Raw genomic sequence first — 19,724 nt, 5'->3', positions numbered from 1 at the left:
TCTTGTCTTCTACCCAAACTAAAAATCTCAGTCGGGCTCTCTGATATCTCCTCATGGATGTCTAGTCACCAGCTCAAGCTCAATGTAACTGAAACAAAGCTCTTGATCTTCTGCCCCAAACCCTCCTCCCCCACCTTCTTTTTCAACCACCATGGACATCATCACTTTGCCTGTCACTCACATCCATAACCTGGAAGTAGATGCCAAAGGGGCTTGAATGATAGGAATGAGACCATCTCCTGGATTTCCCAAAAGGAGGTCTCCAATGTTCTCAATAGTGCCGAAGTGGTATATTGGTAAAATTGGTTGAGGTGGGCTTGACCAGGCTATTGCCGTGTTAGAGATGGATGCACTGGAACTTTAAAATTACTCTGATCAGCAGAAGTATCCTGTGTGATGTGAGGGGAGAAAGCTCCTTACTGGATGGAGGAGAAAGGGTGTGTCCCAGATAAAGAATGGACATCATTGCGAGGTGGTGCCAACCTATGAGGTGACTTCAATCCTGAGGTCAGAAATATGCACCAGTGCGAAGAGTGGAAACCTTGGTGCTGACAGCAGTGACAGGGATGTGGTTAACTTCTCCAACCTAGAATCAGGAGGTACTGCTAGGGATTCCATTGATAGTATCGATGTCAATGTTGATACCAACAGTTGCTGGTTACTGGCATTTTCAGGCATGAGTGTTGAATATGTCTATATACGCTTCTTCGGTACCAAACCAGAAAACTAGCAGGCATCACTTTTCCCTATTTGGTGAGTGGACTTAGCACTTTGTTCCATGCAGTACAAAGGTTTAGCTCTCTCCTTATGGAAAGAAAGGAATCGTAAGCAATGATTTTTCCACAATGGTCAAACCCCCTTGCCAGGAGATGATGGTACCAGACTTTGGTGCCACGGTGGTAGCCAATACCAAGATGGTCTTCGATGCTGGGTCTTTGTCTGATGGTGTCAAGGATTTTCTATCAATAACGACCTTGGGAGGTGCATGCCAGTTGATGGGGCACAGGCTGACACAGACTCAGCAGAGTCAGATCTTCTAGGAATAGGATCTTCTCTCTTTGGTGTCTTCAGTTCCCCTCATGGATTGTTCAAGGAGTTATAGCTTTGAACAGGTGTTCCTGGGACTTCTTTTTCCCCACTGAGAATGACCAACAAACTGAGCAACAGTCTGGCACATGGCTCTCACCAAGGCAGAACCGACAGTGTGCATGGCCATCAGTGACTGTCCCTGGTAGAGGTCAATAAATTACAACTAAAATATACACATCCTCTCCCTTAATAATTAATAAATAACTATAGACTTTAAAAAATAGCAGCAAATCAATATTACAGGTTGAATTTATTTATTAATACCTGACATCAGTGAAATAAGTCTCTGTCTAGCCTCATTTGATGCCCTTGGAGTACGGATTCGGTCTATCCATTGGTATTCGGGGTCTTCATTAACAACCAGCTCTTCCACAAATCCATGAATTACTACAGCTCTATAACACTTTGGAATAGATGTGGCTGTTGAAAAGATATATAAATATGTAATATACAAGTCTAGAAGTGAAGTATTTAAATAGGAATTTAAAAAAAAATACGCCTAGATAGCCATCTTCATATCCATATCAGATTCTCTTCACAACAGATTTTAGGGCATACCTGAAGAGTTTTACTAAGGATCTTACGGTGCCTGCTGGAATTACTGCCTGAAGTTGTACCCTTGTTTCTACATATACACTCATAAGGCTCTTTCAATAGTACACCTATGAATATGCACACAAAGTAACATTACATGCACATATTCACAAATAGGCTTTGCTGCGAATGTGTGTATCTTAAGTAACCAGAAAAAAATATTAGATGAATAAATTAATTTGAGATACTTTAAAGGAGTTGCTTAAAAAAAGAAATGGTCTGCTGCAGATGTTCTTATATAACCAAACAGTAATGCAATTCCAGATTCAAATTAGACTTTTTGTTTTGCCACTGGCTTTAGTGTGATCTGGACTTGGCCTTGAAGGAGAGCTGAGGAATGGGGAAAGGGAACAGAAACTAGAAGGATAGAAAAGCAGCCTTGAAAAGAATGACACACACCTGCAGCTGCTCAAAACTCTATTTTTCACTAGTTTTGGCATACCACAGACTTGTACCCAGGACTATCTGGGCCTCAAAATGTGTCTTGGGATTTCACTGGACTATTAGGCCCCAAATCAGTAAAACATTTAAGCCTGTGCTTAACTCACATTGACTTAAGCTCTGCTGAATTGGGGCTTTATACAATAGACCAAATAAGGGCCCTGATCCAAAGATCATTGCAGATAATGCGTTTTCCACTCTCTCTTGATTTCAACAGACTTTGGATCAAGCCATAAATCAGTTTGTTCATACATAAATGACCTGGTACTTGGCTAGTCAAAATGTGCTGTGAAAAGAAACATTTTAACAATTATGGAGATAAGAGGAGGAGGATGAAAACTACATATTTTCACAGCTTCACTGCAAATACAGCATGATTTGTGTCACTACTGTGAATAAACATTTTATTGAAGAAAAATAACATTTTTTTCCTGACTGATGGAAGGAAAAAAAATGCACTTTGCATTTCCTCTCAAGAAATGTTACCCACAAAGAAGATACAAATAACAGAGCACAAGACTCAATTAACAATGATGAATCCATACTATTATCTAGAAGAGACACTTATTTTAATTTGGGAATATTTAATTTCTCAGCTGTCCAGTATTTTATATTCAGAAATTAAAAAACCCAAAACATTGCCACACAAGAGAACAATTTATTTACTCACTGCAAAAAAACTTGACTCCACAGGATGACTGCCTAAAACGGTTTAAATCATTGAAGAGGTCTACTTTCACTACCACATTGATCTCCCCACGGATACCTGTCCATAAAAAAGAGGTGGAAGGTGAAATTTAGATCAGAAAGAAGAAATAGAAAGAATAAAATCTTCTCAACTATTTAATTTATTTGACATTTTAATTATTAGTTTTAAAGTTAGGTATACTCCATAATGAATCAAAATATCAATATATATTTTCTCCAAAGAACTTGAAGCTAAATATTTCTGTTACAATGTTTTCAAACCCCATATTAGAATTTTCCTCTCAAAAATGGTCTCAAGACCATAATAGAATTACTCTCCGCAGTCCATTCTAGTCAAGGTACCCAGTAGTCATTTCAGAATTTTAATACCTACTCACAATGGTGTATTGAAAATTAATGTTTTTGCAACACTTGAACGTGAAAAGAACTACACAATCAAGAGGTATTATTTTGACAATTCGTTTTTCAAACAAAGATTAATTTTTTAGCCAGAATTTAAACTTTTTAATAAACCTACATTTCTTCAGTGAACAATCATCAGCTTTGATTTCTTTTCTCTTCTTACCTACAGTGCCTACTTCACAATCTTGACCTGTTCCTCATTCTTATTAATTTTTTTCTTGACTAACAAAATCATTTTGCGCAATACCACTTCACATCACTATAGCTTTTCATGTTGAAGATATCACAGTACAAAAAAAGTGAACAAAAACACTAGATGTAAATGACTGAATGGGACCTTCTTGATATTGGGCCTCCTGACCCAATTCTCTCAGAAGTCACTGTGTCTACACTGGTACAGACAGAACGCCCATCACAATAGCATCTTCATATATTTTTCTTCACATATTCACAATGACCACAAATCCAGACATCTATCTGAACTCCATTAAATTTTCACTGTTATAATCTAACTCAGCCTTTTGCTTATTTTCCAATATAAAGTCAGTGATATACTGTGTATCACTTTTACATGAGTAATCTCCAAAGCCAGTTCTTTTCAAATAACCAATTTTTGGTGGAAAACAATAATTAGCTGTAAATTGACAATCATGTAAAACTTTTTAATGTAGTATAAAATAAAAAAAAAGGACATTATACAAAAAACTCTACAGTCTATGCTTACATTCTGTTCCTGGAGTGGAATCCTGGCTTCACTGAAATCAATGGCAAAATTCCTATTAACTTCCATTTCACCCCAATTCTAAAATATTTTGAACAGATGCATGTAGGACTAGAAAGATACTTTTTGTAGGGAAAGGGGAATTTCATCCTATGCTTTCTGTGGAAAATTTGTCACTTCCTCTCCCTTCATCCCAAATAAAGCTTGGCCAAACATACCAGAAGGAACACACAACAGATAGCCTTCTTAAAAATACACATTTTCAGCAACAGCCTGGTAATTGCACAGTTTTTTTGTTGTTGTTTTTGTTTTGTTTTTTAAGCATTAACTACCTTAGTGGTGACCATTTAAATCATTTTCTGTCAATTTTTTCACTTTTCTGAAATTTCATGAAGGACATTCTGCCAGATGCTATCTTCCAATAATAAATTCCTGTGACATAATTTGAGACATCTCAACTGTACTATATAATTGTTATTGCAATAAAAAAAAGAAAAGTATCCTACAATGTAATTTGTCATTGGTTTTAAATCACATATTTACTTACCAGACTGTAAAGACTACACAGGAGCTGTGTTTCAAATTATGTCAAAAGGAGCAGCACTTCAGACAGCAATGCTAGGGTATTACAAACTTGCTGAAGACATCCTTAAAAAGAAGATATTCCACCTTTCAAAGAAACTACATCTAAAACAATTTTCTTTTTAAAAAAGTCAATAAGGCTTACCATGTATGGTATCATAAATTGGAAACCATCCAGAGATAACTGTAGCTGCCTCACTATAGAGCAAAGGATCAATATCAATGTACACTTTGCCAATGGCATCATTAGCACTGTAGGTGTCATGATCAAGAACCGTGATCTGCAGGGGCTCATCTTGTAGGTCTTCATCATCTACCTAGAAATACATAAAACTTCAGTATTTAATCAATACAAGGAAACTTTGCAGGAAAACAACTGAGGAAAATAAAAGAATGAGAGTGTAGTTATATATAATAATATGTTTATACATAAAATTTTTAACTATTGTGTCTTGTATACAAACAATACACTAATGGATTCTTCTCTCCCCAAAGTGACCACATTACTAAAGGACATCAGAGCCACAGGCAGGCAAGGCATGAATCACGCACACTTTTAAAACGATCATTTAATCATTTTTATTCATAGTCTCAACACACACTCCCTTTACCCCAAAAAATTATTTTTGACAGGAAGCATCAAAAACGTAAATAAGAACTCTCACACCTTCAACTACAACAGCTGTACTACACACCATGATAAAGATAAAAATGTGTACTGATGTTCTGATTTTACATAGCATTTTTGCGTTTTTGAACTGGTTAGTGGTTGGTAAGTAAGTAAAGGATGGCTTTCTATGCATCCTACAGAAAAACTCAGTAAACTGGACATAAAACTCTACTAATGTCTAAAGTAGTTATTGTTATTCCACTCTTTGAAATGCGGAATTCTGCTATCATTTTTTCAATGCTGTTCTTTTGCATTTCTCCCCCAAACACACTTTCCCATGCAAAAAAAGACAGAATTTAGACACTTCTGTTATACAGAATAAATTTTCACTCCACAAAGCTTAGACAATTCTTCTTCCTCACACCCCCAAAGTAGCAAATCCCCAAAATCAAAGTACAGTAACTCCTCACTTAACACTGTAGTTATGTTCCTGAAAAATGCGACTTTAAGCGAAAAGATGTTAAGCGAATCCAATTTCCCCATAAGAATTAATGTAAATGAGGGGTTTTTTTCACCAGAAAAAAGACTATACACACACACACACAGCATAAGTTTTAAACAAACAATTTAATACTGTCAAGTATCAGAGAGGTAGCCGTGTTAGTCTGGATCTGTAAAAAGCAACAAAGAGTCCTGCGGCACCTTATGGACTAACAAATGTATTGGAGCATAAGCTTTCGTGGGTGAATACCCACTTCGTCAGATGCATCAATTTAATACGGGTACACAGTGATGATGATTGTGAAGCTTGGTTGCGGTGGAGGAGTCAGAGGGTGCAATATTTCCCTTACTGCTAAATGATGAACTAGCAACTGGCTGAGCCCTCAAGGGTTAACGCTCTCACTCCACACGGCAGCAGGAATGGAGGGAGATATGCACATTTCCCCTTTAAGTACACTGCCTTGTTAATTGGATCAGCTTGCTGAGACTGCAGCGGCTGCAAGCTCCCTCTGTCCTGAGCCCTGGTGTGTCCCCCCTGCTCTATGGAAGATGGGGTAAGCGGGGTGCAGGAGCAGGGTGGAGGGGGACACCCTGACATTAGCCCCCCCTCTTCCTTCCCTCCCCTCCGCATAGCAAGCAGGAGTCTGGGGGAGCAGCTCTAGGGTTACCATATTTTGTGCCTCCAAAAGGAGGACACTCCACGGGGCCCCGGCCCCGCCCCCAGCCCCGCCCCAACTCCGCCCCTTCCCCAAAGCCTCCGCCCCCTCCCCTGCTTCCCGCGAACATTTGATTCGCGGGAAGCCTGAAGCAAGTAAGGGGGGTGTGAGGGGAGGAGGCGCGGCCCAGGCTGGCCCCCCCGGCGTTTCCAGCCTGGGTCGGCTCGGGCCCTGGGGTGCAGGGCCCGGCCCCCGGCCGAGCACCCCCGGCCCGCCCAGCACTGCTGGTCCCCGGCCCCCGGCCGAGCACCCCCAGCCCGCCCAGCACCGCCGGCCCCCGACCCGCCCAGCACCGCCGGCCCCCGGTGGCCCGGCGCCCTCCCCGGCCGCCCAGCACCGCCGGCCCCCGGCGGCCCGGTGCCCTCCCCGGCCGCCCAGCACCGCCGGCCCCCGGCGGCCCGGTGCCCCCCCCCCGGCCGCCCAGCACCGCCGGCCCCCGGCGGCCCGGCGCACCCCCCCGGCCGCCCAGCACCGCCGGCCCGGCGCACCCCCCCCCGGCCGCCCAGCACCGCCGGCCCGGCGCACCCCCCCCGGCCGCCCAGCACCGCCGGCCCCCGGCCCCCCAGCACCGCCGGCCCCCGGCCCCGCCCCCGGCCCAGCAGCGCCGGATTTGCCGGACATGTTCGGCTTTTTGGGATTTCCCCCCGGACAGGGATTTGAGTCCCAAAAAGCCGGACATGTCCGAGAAAATCCAGACGTATGGTAACCCTAAGCAGCTCCAAGGCAGAGGGCAGGAGCAGCACATGGCAGTGGGGGGAGGGACATCTGCAATTACTAGCCTGCTGGGCAGCTGCTACACAGGGAACTTAGGGGAGCGGGGAGCTGATAGGGGGCTGCTGGTCCACCCTGGTTCCAAGCCCCCACCAGCTAGCTGCAAAGGGCTGCTCTTCCTGCAAGCAGTGGACAAAGCAGGCGGCTGCCAAACGACGTTAGAAGGGAGCATTGCACAACTTTAAATGAGCATGTTCCCAAATTGATCAGCAACATAACAACGAAACAACATTAACCAGGACGACTTTAAGTGAAGAGTTACTGTATAAAAGTGAAAGCTGAATTAAAGTATGCTTCCACTTCACATTACTACACCTTAGCAATCACCATGGAAAGCACTATTTGATCCCACTAATTTATATTTGTCTTAAATATTTATAACATTACCAACCACTCTCTCACTATATATAAGTACAATACAGAGACATTTATGTCATGTTATCTTCGAATGTCATTCCCCAACACTACTTAACACGTAAGTATGTTACGGAGTAATCATTTTTTAAACAGGTTAAATACCATTGGCTATGCCATTCAAGAGTAATCATGTTTTCTCTTTTTATTTTGGCATTACTGAAATAATAAGAATGCAACACAAGTGTTTTATTCAGAGCAGAATGTCAAAAGCCAACTATGATGCTGCTGTATTCAGCTTAAAGTAAACTGGTATGGTTCTGCTAGTTGATGAAGACCTACTGAAAAATACTGAGTGCTCATAGCAACTTTTGAAGACAGTGATAGTTGAGGGTGCTTGATAAATAGGGAAGATACAATGCTTTATAGCCCCAACATTACAATGTTTTATAATTTTGTAACTTTTTAAAATGTGATGCCTGATAAAGAAATAATACAGAAGACAGATAATTGCCTGCTTCTTTCACTATAAATCTAACATCAAAAGCAAACTCACTTTCATATTTAAAATTTAAATCTTCCTGTTTATTGCATTTTTATTAACTATGTGGGTACTTGAAAGAAGCCTATTTAATTAGCATCTTACAATTTGTTTTCCTATTTCAACTTCACCCATTTCTAGAACTACAGTATCAACTGCATAATGCTTGGTTCAACTGATAAAAATCCATGGAGCCAATCCTGCAAACCTGTATTTACACAACAACTCTCAATGAAGTCAATGGGACAGTTCCTGCAAGTGAGGACTACCTTTAGAAGTGTTTGCAGGAGAGGTTTCTATATTACCAACTATTTTTACAATACTTTGACTCCCAAACGCACACATTTTATTTTGAGACCAGAATTATTTGACTAAAACGTTCCAAATCAAATATCCATATAAATATACACAGATGACATTTTATAAAAATACTTACCTCAAATTTAAACCATTCTGAGTTCCACTGAGGATTGAGAGATTTGGGGTACACATCTGTCTTAAATGTGGTATTTCCAAATTTTACCTAAAAATACAAGCAAACATTCAATGACAAATAAAAGAATATCATTTATTAGTACTTAGTAATTTATTCCCAAATATATTGCTAGTTAGCTACTGTCACAGATCCACAGGATCTGTGCTATACCCCAGCTTTTAAACAGTCTCTTGGAGGAACCCCGTTAGTGTGTCAGAGCCCCAGGGCATCTCAAAAAGAACAGGAGTACTTGTGGCACCTTAGAGACTAACAAATTTATTTGAGCATAAGCTTTCGTGGGCTACAGCCCACTTCTTCGGATGCTTCTCACTCTTTCTTCACAGTAGGCCATGCAGACTCACTGCCTCCGATACTGAGCCTCGGGGCTACTGCTTCACAGCATGAGCTCTTCCCAGATAGTCCAGTTTAGACAGACTCCTGGTTAACGACTTGTACACTCTTCAAGAACTAATGCACTTCAGGAAGTATTCACAGTGGCACCACACAGCATTTTTAAAACAGAGGAGGCTTTGTTACTCAACTGGAACACAATACTGGAAGTCCTTATATTAGCACAGAAAAACAAAGGTTAAAAACATCTTCACAAGCTACAGCTATCCATCAGCCAAACTGTAGAGCAGGGGTGGCCCTCTTTTACTATTAAAGTGCGGTTCACGGAGCTTGGGGGTACTCGGGATCTCTGCCTTGCAGTGGGGTGGTGGGGTAGCAGCTTCTGCACAGTGGGGAGGGCGGGGTCTTGGGAGTTCTGCACCGCGGGGTGCACCTGCTGGTGCTCCAGCAGGAGCGGGGCTGAAGCTCCAAGCCCCGAAAGGCGTGCCCTAGCTCTAAAACTTCTGAAGATTATCAGGATTCATTTATAAGGATTATAAATTCTAAGTCTATAGTATGAGACAATATATTCATGTAATGTTTAAGAAAAGTTTTGTAAATGAGTTCCAATAGTTCATGGATTAGGGACCCAATCTCATAGGGTTCCAGGGGCTTCTGTATAGATTATTTAGGTTAATCTTTCTATCTACCCAATGGGACTCAGTCTAGAACAGGGGTGGGCAAACTTTTTGTCCTAAGGGCCGCATCGGGTTTTGTAAATTGTATGGAGGGCCCGTGGCCCGGCCCCCACCTCCTATCTGATCCCCCACGGGACTCCTGCCCATCCAACCCCCTCTGTTTCCTGACGGCCCCCCCAGGACCCTTGCCCCATCCACACACCCCTGCGCCCTGTCCCCTGCCCGCCCCCAGACTCCTGCCGCCCCATCCAAACCCTCCTCTCATTCCTGACTGCCCCCCCAGGACCCCTGCCCCATTCAATCACCCCTTCTCCCTGTCCTCTGACTGCCCCCGGAACCCCTGCCCGACTGCCCCCTCCGCCCCATCCAACCCCCCCTCCTTCCTGACTGCCCCCCCGGGACCCCTGCCCCCATTCAACCGCCTGACCTCCCCCAAATGCCCCGACCCCATCCACACCCATACCCTGACCACCACCCCGAACTCCCCTGCCCTCTATCCAAACCCTCCCCCCCCCGCTCCGTGCCCCCTTATCGTGCTGCCTGGAGCACCGGTGGCTAGCGGTGCTACAGCTGCACCGCCCAGATGGAGCCGGGCCACGCCGCCATCACCACACAGCACAGAGCACCGGGTCAGGCTGGGTTGTGCAGCTGTGCTGCCCCAGGAGCTCACAGCCCCACTGCCCAGAGCATTGCGCAGGGAGCAGAGCGAACGAGCTGAGGCTGCAGGGGAGGGTGAACAGCAGGGGAGGGGCTGAGGGTGAGCCTCCCAGGCCAGGAGCAGGCCCTCCTCTGGTCTAAAAGATACCATCAGAGATGCTTAAGTTTGCAGTTCTCAAACTGTGGATTTGTGTCTCCAGAGATAACATGCTTGTTAACAGCAAAAATGTTTTTAAATAAATAAATAATACATAGAGGTGAGAAATAACAGACCTCAATGCTATTGTCCCTCTGCAAATTTGTGTACACAGAGTCAATCCCTTACCTCTCTCTAAAAGTGCAAAGTTTCGAAAAGTTCAATGAATAGGAGATTGTTGGGGGTGGAATAGATCTGGACAAGGAGAAGAAGTCTGGAGATAAATGTGAGAAGGGAGGGACAGGTAGTAGAAACAAAAGTGAAACTGTTTGAGCAGCATATTCCAGGAGTCTTGAGGTCTTTCTGAGTGTAGCCTTCATTGATTTGAGATCTACCATACCATTCTCTCACTAGAAGGGAAAACCTATAATGGCAACAGGCCGTAAAGAGACCCAGTTTGGGAATATTTTAATGAAGTTCCTCTACCTATGGGTAAGAGAGGCATGCGTGCAAAATGCAAACAGTGCAACAAAGAAATGCAAGACCTCATTGCCCCAATGAACCAACATCGTGAGAAGTGTTCCTTCTCAGGAGGAAGCTACGTTGAAGATGATGAAAGGAACATGTCTGAATATGCAGGATCTTCAGGTTGGTAAACTTTTTCATTTCATATTCTTTCTTAAGGACTGCCTGTCTTCCTTCTGAACTATTCTTGAATTCTCATGTTTGAGCAAAATATATATAATGTATGGTACTATCATTTTAGATGCAGCTGTGATAAAAAATAAATAGCTGAAATAGGCAGATCTTCCTTTTACAATTTCACCTTTAAAGTAGTACTGAGTGTCAGTGAATGCAAGGAGTAATACTAAACGAGCAGTATGGTAATAATAATTAAATAAATGCATTGACTTATTTTGTTTAGGAGAATCCATCCTCAACATACAGGATTCTGAAGACTATCCACCTTCAAGATCACCATCAGCTTGTATATTTTCAGAGTTATCTGCCAATGATAGTGTTTCAGTCACACCATGTATGTCACATAGCCACAGTATATCAACTGCAGCAAAAAGAAAAAAAAAAAAAACTCCATTATCCAGAAACAACCATAGATAAGTTTGTGATAAGAACCAGCAGATTACAAAAAGAGGTAATTGATGAAAAAATTGCTCAGTTTGTTTATGCAACAAACTCTCCTTTCCGTATGATTGAGAACCCACACTTCATTAACGTGGTTCAGTCATTAAGACCAGGATACAGTCCACCCAACAGAGCAGATGTCACAGGCAAATTGCTGGATAAAGTGTATGAAAGAGAAATTGAGCAGTGTGCAAAAGGTCTAGAGCAGGGGTAGGCAACCTATGGTGCGCGTGCCAAAGACGGCATGCAAGCTGATTTTCAGTGGCACTCACACTGCCCAGGTCCTGGCCACCGGTCCGGGGGGCTCTGCATTTTAATTTAATTTTAAATGAAGCTTCTTAAATATTTTGGAACCTTATTTACTTTACATACAACAGTAGTTTAGTTATATATTATAGGCTTATATAAAGAGACCTTCTAAAAAGGTTAAAATGTATTACTGGCACGCAAAACCTTAAATTAGAGTGAATAAATGAAGACTCTACTTCTGAAAGGTTGCCGACCCCCGATCTAGAGTGTGAAATTGAGTCTTGTCCACAATGATCCTGTTATATGTGCCTGTGTGACAACAGAAGAAGGGAATATCTTCCTTACAGAAACAACTGACACATCATCAGGAAATGCACACACAGCAGAATACTGACAAGAAGTAGCAGTAAAAGCTATAACAAACTGTGAAAAAAAATTCAAATGTCTAGTACACTCCTTGGTCACAGACAATGCTGCAAATGTATCCAGATGGCACTGTCACAGCCAAAGTTCTCAACATTGGGCTTAAAAGAAATATTGAACACATGTTAAGTACCCTGAAGCCTATTTCTGTAGCCTTGAACAAAATGCAGGGAAATAGCTTTTATTGCTGTCGCTGTAGAAAATTGGAAGGAACTGAGCGAGATCTTAAAAAGAGAAATATGCAATGACAAAGTTAAATTACAAGCATTAAAAAAACGAATGGGACAAGCACTATCTCCAGCTCATTTTCTTGCAAATATTCTCAATACTCAGTAGCAGGCTCAAACCTTAACTGCTGAAGAAGAGGAGTGGGCTATGACATGGACATCCAGCAATCATCCCTCCCTAATGCCAACTATAATAAACTTCAGAGCTAAGGGAGAACCATTCAAGAAATATGTTTACTGATGATGTTTTAAAGAAAGTCACACCAGTGAGCTGGTGGAAGTCACTTAAGCACTTGGATTCAGAGACTGTTGAAGTGATAATCTCACTTTTTACAGCAGTAGCTTTTTCTGCCAGCATAGAAAGAATATTTTCTTCCTTGGATTATTTCATTCCAAATTGAGAAATCGTTTGGGACCTGAAAAAGCAGGAAAGCTTGTTTTTCTTTTCCAGATTATGAACAAACAGGAAAATGAAGGTGAAGACGACTGAGTTAGCTGCAGAAGCCAATATTTTAAGCTTCTCATGTTGACCTGGCTGACATAGTCTATTTAACTTTTATTTAAAAAAAAAAATCATTTAACTATTTTAGTTAAAAACAAAACAAAAACAAACCTGATTTTAAAAAACTTGAATGTTTTACTAAATTCAAAAATTCATCTGCTTGTTTTGTTAAAATATTATATGTTTGCTGTTGAAGAAAAAAAATCCAGAATACATAACGTTGTTGTTTTAGTTAAAAAAAAACGATTTAAATGTCTGTCTGGTGATGTTCTCCTCCTAATACAGCATGGCAAGAAAATCCTCCAAATATTAATAATTAACCTGTTGAATTAGAGATTCAACCTCCCAATTACTTCATAAATACCTGCTTCAATTACCTTTGGTAAATGAAATAACCAAACAATCATTCATTTTCTGATACAGCTGTAAAACTAATCTGAAAAGTTTTCAAAATAAATCACTTTAAAAATGTATAGTGTGTACCTTCTAAAAATAAAACCTACATCTATCTCTGAGTTGTGAAGAATATGTATTAAGGTTATAACAACCAACAAGAATGCACTTTTATGTAGAAATCCATGATTAAGTCAAGTCTTCCTGACTAGTGAAGTAAATCAAATACACCCTTATGCGGACTGTAAATATATTGTCTCCACAAATCTATGCTCCAAAATAACTAAAAGTGATTACTCTGGAACTGTACTCCTGATACAATCGCATTCCAACACAAAAGTCACAGCAGTAAGAGACATAACTCTCTCTCCTTCCTCCTCCTGCCTTTCAAGGCTATTGCTAAATCTTCATTTCTTCTTCTATAAGTTCTCCAAATTCTATTTCTACTGCCAAAACCATCATTCATGTCTTGGTAATCTTCTGCCTGAACTACTACAACCTCCTATTCCTTAGTTCAGAGGTTCTCAAACTGTGGTCAGTGGACCACCAGTGGTCCGCGAGCTCCATTCAGGTGGTCCGTGGATAGTTCCCTCTAAGGTGCACACTGGGCGGCCATACACAAGAGAATGAAGGGCCATCCACCTAATTAGTGGAGCCGCGCAGGCATGGCTCCACAAATTAGGTGCCTGGACCCTGGAGAAGACGCACATGTAAGGTGAGGTGGCCTTGGGGGGGGGGATACGGGGTAGATGGGAGGGGGCAGTGGAGTGAGACGAGGGGGTGGGGGGCATATGGGACATGCAGGGCTGCAGCGGCCAGAGAAAGAGGCGACTTTCCCCAACTCCAGGGCTGCGGCTGCCAAGGAGAGACGGTCCTCCTTCCCAGCCTCAGCTCTGTAGCAGCTGTGGCAGGGGAAAGATCCCCCCCCCTCCTTCCAAGCCCCAGCTCGGGGGCTGCTGCAGTGGGGGAGAGGGGCACATCCATCGCATTAGAAAGGTAAGACTGCTGATATTAAAATATGAGTTGTGTGCTTTTATTTGTAGAACAAAAAAACAATTATTATTAAGGTTTTTTTTTTATATAGCGCTTGTATCCAAAGCGCTTTACAACAGTTAGCTAACAGTACAATCAACATTTGGAAAGATCATTAAGTAGTCCGCTGAGACCCTCAGCAATTTTCAAGTGGTCCGTGGAAAAAAAAATGAGAACCACTGCCTTAGTTTACATGACTCATTTGACACCTCCCTGTCTATCCAATAGGTGAGTGGTTCTCAAAGCCAGTCCGTCACTTGTTCAGGGAAAGCCTCTGGGGGGGCAAGGCCGGTTTGTTTACCTGCCGCGTGCGCAGGTTCGGCCGATCACGGCTCCCACTGGCCGCTCTTCGCTGCTCCAGGCTAATGGGGCCTGAGGGAAGCGGAGCGGGACGAGGGAGGGGCCGAGCCTGCGGATGCAGCAGGTAAACAAACCGGCCCAGCCCACCAGGGGCTTTCCCTGAACAAGCGGCGGACCACCTTTGAGAACCATGGCAATAGGCCACTGCTAAACTCATCATCCTCTTCCACAACTCTGTCGTCACAAATCAATCCTTCAAAGGTTTTACAATGCTGTCTACATCTAATTCAAACTGCTCATCTTCACCGTGAAAGCTCTAAACAGCTCTTCCTATATCTCTGTGTGAAACGTTTGTATGAAAACCAAAAAAAGCGTAGCATATTGCTACTACATTTTCTATATGGCAACTCAAAACAAATTTTGTTTGATAGTACAGTAGTTGTAAATAAATGCAGTATCACAACATTGGATCTTGTTCCCACAATCAGCTCTGTAGAGACAAACCCATATCAATGGGGCTTCATGGGGGGGGAGGGAGGGGGAGTGCAGGGTCTGCCAATTCAAAGCTCACAGGAAGATCAGACTTAACTAAGACTCAGTGAGTGGCATAGGCTTTGTCTGAAAACAGAAAATACTTCTAAAACAGGTTTTAAAATAACTAAAGCTATGGTTCTAAGAAAATGTAAGACTAAGCAGTCTAAGTAGTAAAACCTTAAATCAATTTTCTATCAATGAAAACGGATGTACCACATAGATGCATACAAGTAGTTAATTGCACAGCTTTGTAGTAACACAAATGTACAAGTTCATCTGCTGAAGAAAATATGCCAAACAGCCACAGATAAAAGTCTTTACAAGCAAGTTTTTTGCTTTATTAATTCAAATCCCCAGAGAAATTAAAAGCAAAAGACTAGCATCAACTGTACACTGACATCACAGAACCAAGCACTAAAGCATAAAATTATTAAAAAGAAAACTAAAGGCTTTCAGCAACATTATTAAGTTAGCTAAGTTCAACATATGTAGTATTTTTTTATTCCTACCTTCCTTGTTGAAAATGAAGTTTAATGAAATTATTGTTACTAGGGAATATCATAAAACATATTAGCCTCTCCACTAAGTGAAAGGAACACTAATGTAAATTTGTCCCAATATTTGGCAAAAACAGGCTTGTATAAAACCAACAATAATGTTTCACAAACTGTTTTTTAAACTCCAATAGAAATAGTTGTTTATAAAATAATCATACTTATGCAATGTTTGAAACCCAAACACTGCGGCACTAGGAACTAAAAAGTGAAACTGACAAACTATAAAAGTAAAAAGAATTTAATGGATTTAAAAAAGTTAAACAATGTAACTAAACAAGTACATAAAGACCATTGTGATGAAGTAAACAAGATTTAAATTTTTTTCTTCCAGTATTAATTTAAGGTCCTGATTCAACAGGATACTAAAGCAAGTGCCTAACTTTAAGCACTTTTTAAGCACCATATTGAATCAGGACTTACGGCCCAAAGGTTGTAAAGAGATCCATGAAGGCAAATACCATCAGATTAGGCCTGAATAAAGACTGGGAGTGGTTGGGTCATTACAAAACCTAAACTTAATTTCCCCAATACTAATTTCTCCCTACTGTTACTCAGACCTTCTTGTCAACTGTCTGTAATGGACCACTCTCTTACCACTTCAGAAGTTATTTCTCCTCCCTTGGTATCCTGCTGTTAATTGATTTATCTTGTCAGACTGATTTAACACTTGGTAAAGCAACCCACACCCTTTCACGTATTTATACCTGCTCCTGTATCTTCTACTTCATACATCTGATGAAGTGGGTTCTAGCCCACAAAAGCTTATGCCCAAATAAATTTGTTAGTCTTTAAGGTGCCACAAGGACTCCTCGTTTTTTTTTCTAAGTCAATGGAGCTCACTTCTGGAACAAGGGTCTTCCCATCTGGGTCTTATTCTGAGATCAGGGCTTAAATTATCATTAGGTGTTTATGTACTACCCATGATTTTTATGTTGAAAGTGTCTTTTTAGGTTTTGAAATGTCTGGATTTTGAGTCTTAGGCTTTTGGCATTTAATTATTATAAATTATTTAGCACAGAAATGTTTAATTGTACAAGAGAGGAATCATATTATTCATACTAAAGACATTTTTCATTGTTGAAGCGTGAAACTAATTTTCCTTGTGTTATATACTTTGTGAAAAGTAAATACGTTTCACTTACAAAAGAACAATTAAAAAGTGTACAGCTGAAGTTGTGTTCTCATATTTTTCACTCACTAAAAATGAAATTATTTTCTATTTCCAAAGAAGGGTACCAGCCTTAAAATGCAGTTCTACTCTGAGGTGCCTCTGTAGAATTGGCATATTCTTACTCAATTAATCTGCTCTGTATGTATATTTAGAGTGACATTGGGTTAAAACTTGTTTTTACTACTCCTTCCTCTTGCTTGTATGGTAGAACCAAAACAGGTATTGGATACTGAATCGGATTCAATTATGGCTTATGTATCAACAGAATTGTTCATTAAGTTCCAATCCAGAATCTTTATGATTGAACTGCATAAGTAAGGCTGCAAGTCCGTCACCGAGGTCACAGAAGTCATGGATTCCATGAATTCAGCAACCTCCTTGACTACTGCAGCGGCCAATGCAGCTGACCCCAGAACCAGCCGCTCAGGCGGCCCCAGGGCTGGCCGCGCTGGCCACTGCTGGAGCGGCGCTGGGACCAGCCACTTGGCCAAGCACCATTCCCAGGCACAGCCAAGCAGTATTCCCAGGGGCAGCTCCGGAGACCACTGGAACAGCAGTGGTCCGGGGCAGCCTGAGCAGCGGTTGGTGGACGGCCCTGGGTGCAGCCAGAGCAGCAACCCCAGAGACTGTTGGAGAGCAGTCCCCGGGGGCCTCGGTGCAGCAGGCGGCTGGAGGCAGTCAGCCCTCACCACCAGAGCAGGGCCAGCCATCGGCACCTGGGACCCCCCAGAGCAGCGGCATCCTAGGAGCATCTAAAATTTAGTCAGGCATATTTATAGTACAAGTCATAGACTGGTCATGGACCATGAATTTTTGTTTATTGTCCGTGACCTGTCAAGGACTTTTACTAAAAATACCCATGATTAAAGCTTAGCCTTACACATGAGCCAGAAAGCATACACAGCTTGCCTTTCAGACTGCATTTAGAGTTAGAATCATAGAATATTAGGGTTGAAAGGGACCTCAGGAGTCATCTACTCCACTCCCCTCTCAAAGCAGGACCAATCCCCAGACACATTTTTACCCCAGTTTCCTAAATGGCCCCCTCAAGGATTGAGCTCACAACCCTGGGTTTAGCAGGCCAATGCTCAAACCACTGAGCTATCCCCCCCAAGGCTGACGGTTAAAAGAACAAATCCTCTTACTAACCTAGAAACTGCTGAGAAGACATGGGGCCTAGAACCCTACAAACCCATTTTTAAAGCCACTGTTCAGATCCATACCACAGTAAAGCCAAAAGATTAAGCAGAGATGTCAGTCCATTCCCTCTGGTCCAGGGCCATCCTGAATTTATCAGCCTCATCCTGCAGCCGACCTCGCACATTTTTTAAACAGGTAACAAAAAACTTTCAGGACTCACAAAATCATCACATCTTTTGGTGTGACACGGGGTTATCACCTCACAACATCCATGTGGGGTGATACACCGACTGCATGACAACAAAACACTATGGCCCACTGGGGCATCAACAGACTGAGCTGCAGCATCACCAGTTGGTGACACACTAGGGTACCACTTCTGCCACCAGCGATGCACGGGACGGGGGCTGCAACAGCCACGCTTTGCCAGGCGGGTGCCCCATCCTCAGGGAGGAACTCCGAGGTGTGACCGTGCTGGGGGAGCAGCACTGGGCAAGGTGAGACTGGCAGCAGGTGCTTGGAGACCTCCAGCTCCGCGTGGCCTTGGGGTGGGAGGCACGAGGCACAACCCTGTCCCGCCCCGCCCCAGAGATCAACAGCAACCCCGCGCCCCTGCCCTTCCCCCACACCTCCACGAAGGCGTCAGTCAGGTCACTGGCTCGGTCCATCACTGGCAAATGGCGTCCGGCCACGATCTTGACCTTCAACTTCCCCGGCATCTTCCTGCCCCCAGCTGCAAGGAGAAAACAACAAGAGCAGCGTGTTTGTGTCCCAAGGAACGGTAACGGAGCGACGTGCGCATGCGCGAAGCTGGGCAACGGTAAGCAAGTCCCTCACTCCCCTCCATTCGGAGCGCCCACGGGCATAGCCCTTGAAAGGGGGGGGAAGGGGGGCATGCATGAACCCGCGCGCATGCGCAAACGTTCGATGCAGCCCGATTGGGAGAAAAAGTCGTCTTCCGGGCGCATGCGCCGGCGTTGCTGGGTGATACTAAGAGAGAGCCTGTTAATCGCGCCCAACGGTTATCGAAGGTTATTTCTTCGCACCGTTGTATCATACCAAGGTACCGCTCACCTTCACCTCCTCCCGGCGTGCTCCACTGAAAGGAATAGCAGGGGGCCCGCTCCTCCTCTAAACCAAAATGGCGGCCGCCCTGCGTACGGACTTAGACCTGGCTAGAAGGCGATGGTGTCGAGTACCGAATCGTCGATAGGCCACGAGCGAGGCTCGGGCTTACACTGTTGGGTAGAAAGGCGATGTGCTTGAATGCCGCATCATCGATTCAACATCACACGTCTCTCAGCCTCCAGGACACTAACGCGAGCGGGTGCGGAGGGTGGGATGCGGCAAGGCAAAGTGAAAGGTGGGGAGGGATGTTTCCGTATCTGCTCCCTGGGGCCCCCGCTCGTGTACCCTTCTCAGTGCTCTTTGGCAGAGAGAAATCGCTCCAGCTTGCTGCTGTCCCTAAGCCTCCCGCACGCTAATAGCACAGGTAGCAAAAGAGCCTCGCTGCCCCTACGGCCCATGAAATGCCAGGCCGTGAGCAGTATCTCTGCTCGCAGGTGCCACAGAAGTAAGCCCCAGAAGATCCAGTCAGTTTTAATACATCTGTGACGTTCTCCTGGTGTTATATGGACTGGTGATCTGCTAGGTCACGACAGTCCTCGACACTGGGAGCCAGCCTTACCCTGCTCTGCTGTGAGAACCCCCGTCCTGGGCTGTTCACG

At 43.4% G+C, this 19,724-nt stretch overlaps 1 protein-coding gene across 45 annotated transcripts in view; it reads right to left on the bottom strand.

Annotated features, from left to right (window-relative positions):
* C2CD5 (C2 calcium dependent domain containing 5) overlaps positions 1–19,206 on the bottom strand; it is a 107,425-nt gene extending 88,219 nt beyond the window's left edge. For 34 of the 45 annotated variants that reach the window (XR_010592894.1, XM_005296620.5, XM_042848791.2 and 31 more), the window contains exons 1-5: positions 18,627–18,865; positions 8,467–8,553; positions 4,683–4,854; positions 2,795–2,890; positions 1,354–1,509 (exon numbers count right to left, since the gene is read on the bottom strand). Coding sequence is in view for 41 of the 45 variants with exons in the window: in XM_005296620.5 (XP_005296677.2) it covers positions 1,354–1,509; positions 2,795–2,890; positions 4,683–4,854; positions 8,467–8,553; positions 18,627–18,716 (601 nt within the window). In the remaining 4 variants the exon portion in view is untranslated. Of the gene's footprint in view, positions 1–1,353; positions 1,510–2,794; positions 2,891–4,682; positions 4,855–8,466; positions 8,554–18,626; positions 18,866–19,071 lie in introns of those variants that run through there. The other 11 variants (XM_008165635.4, XM_065568531.1, XM_042848777.2 and 8 more) reach the window with 2 other exon arrangements.
* Between the last annotated feature and the right edge of the window lie 518 nt (positions 19,207–19,724).

The sequence above is a fragment of the Chrysemys picta genome, chromosome 1, assembly GCF_011386835.1.
Source record: "Chrysemys picta bellii isolate R12L10 chromosome 1, ASM1138683v2, whole genome shotgun sequence".
Taxonomy (NCBI): Eukaryota; Metazoa; Chordata; order Testudines; family Emydidae; genus Chrysemys; species Chrysemys picta.
The sequence above is the reverse complement of the archived record's forward strand: the minus strand, read 5'-3'. Positions and strand labels throughout refer to the sequence as shown.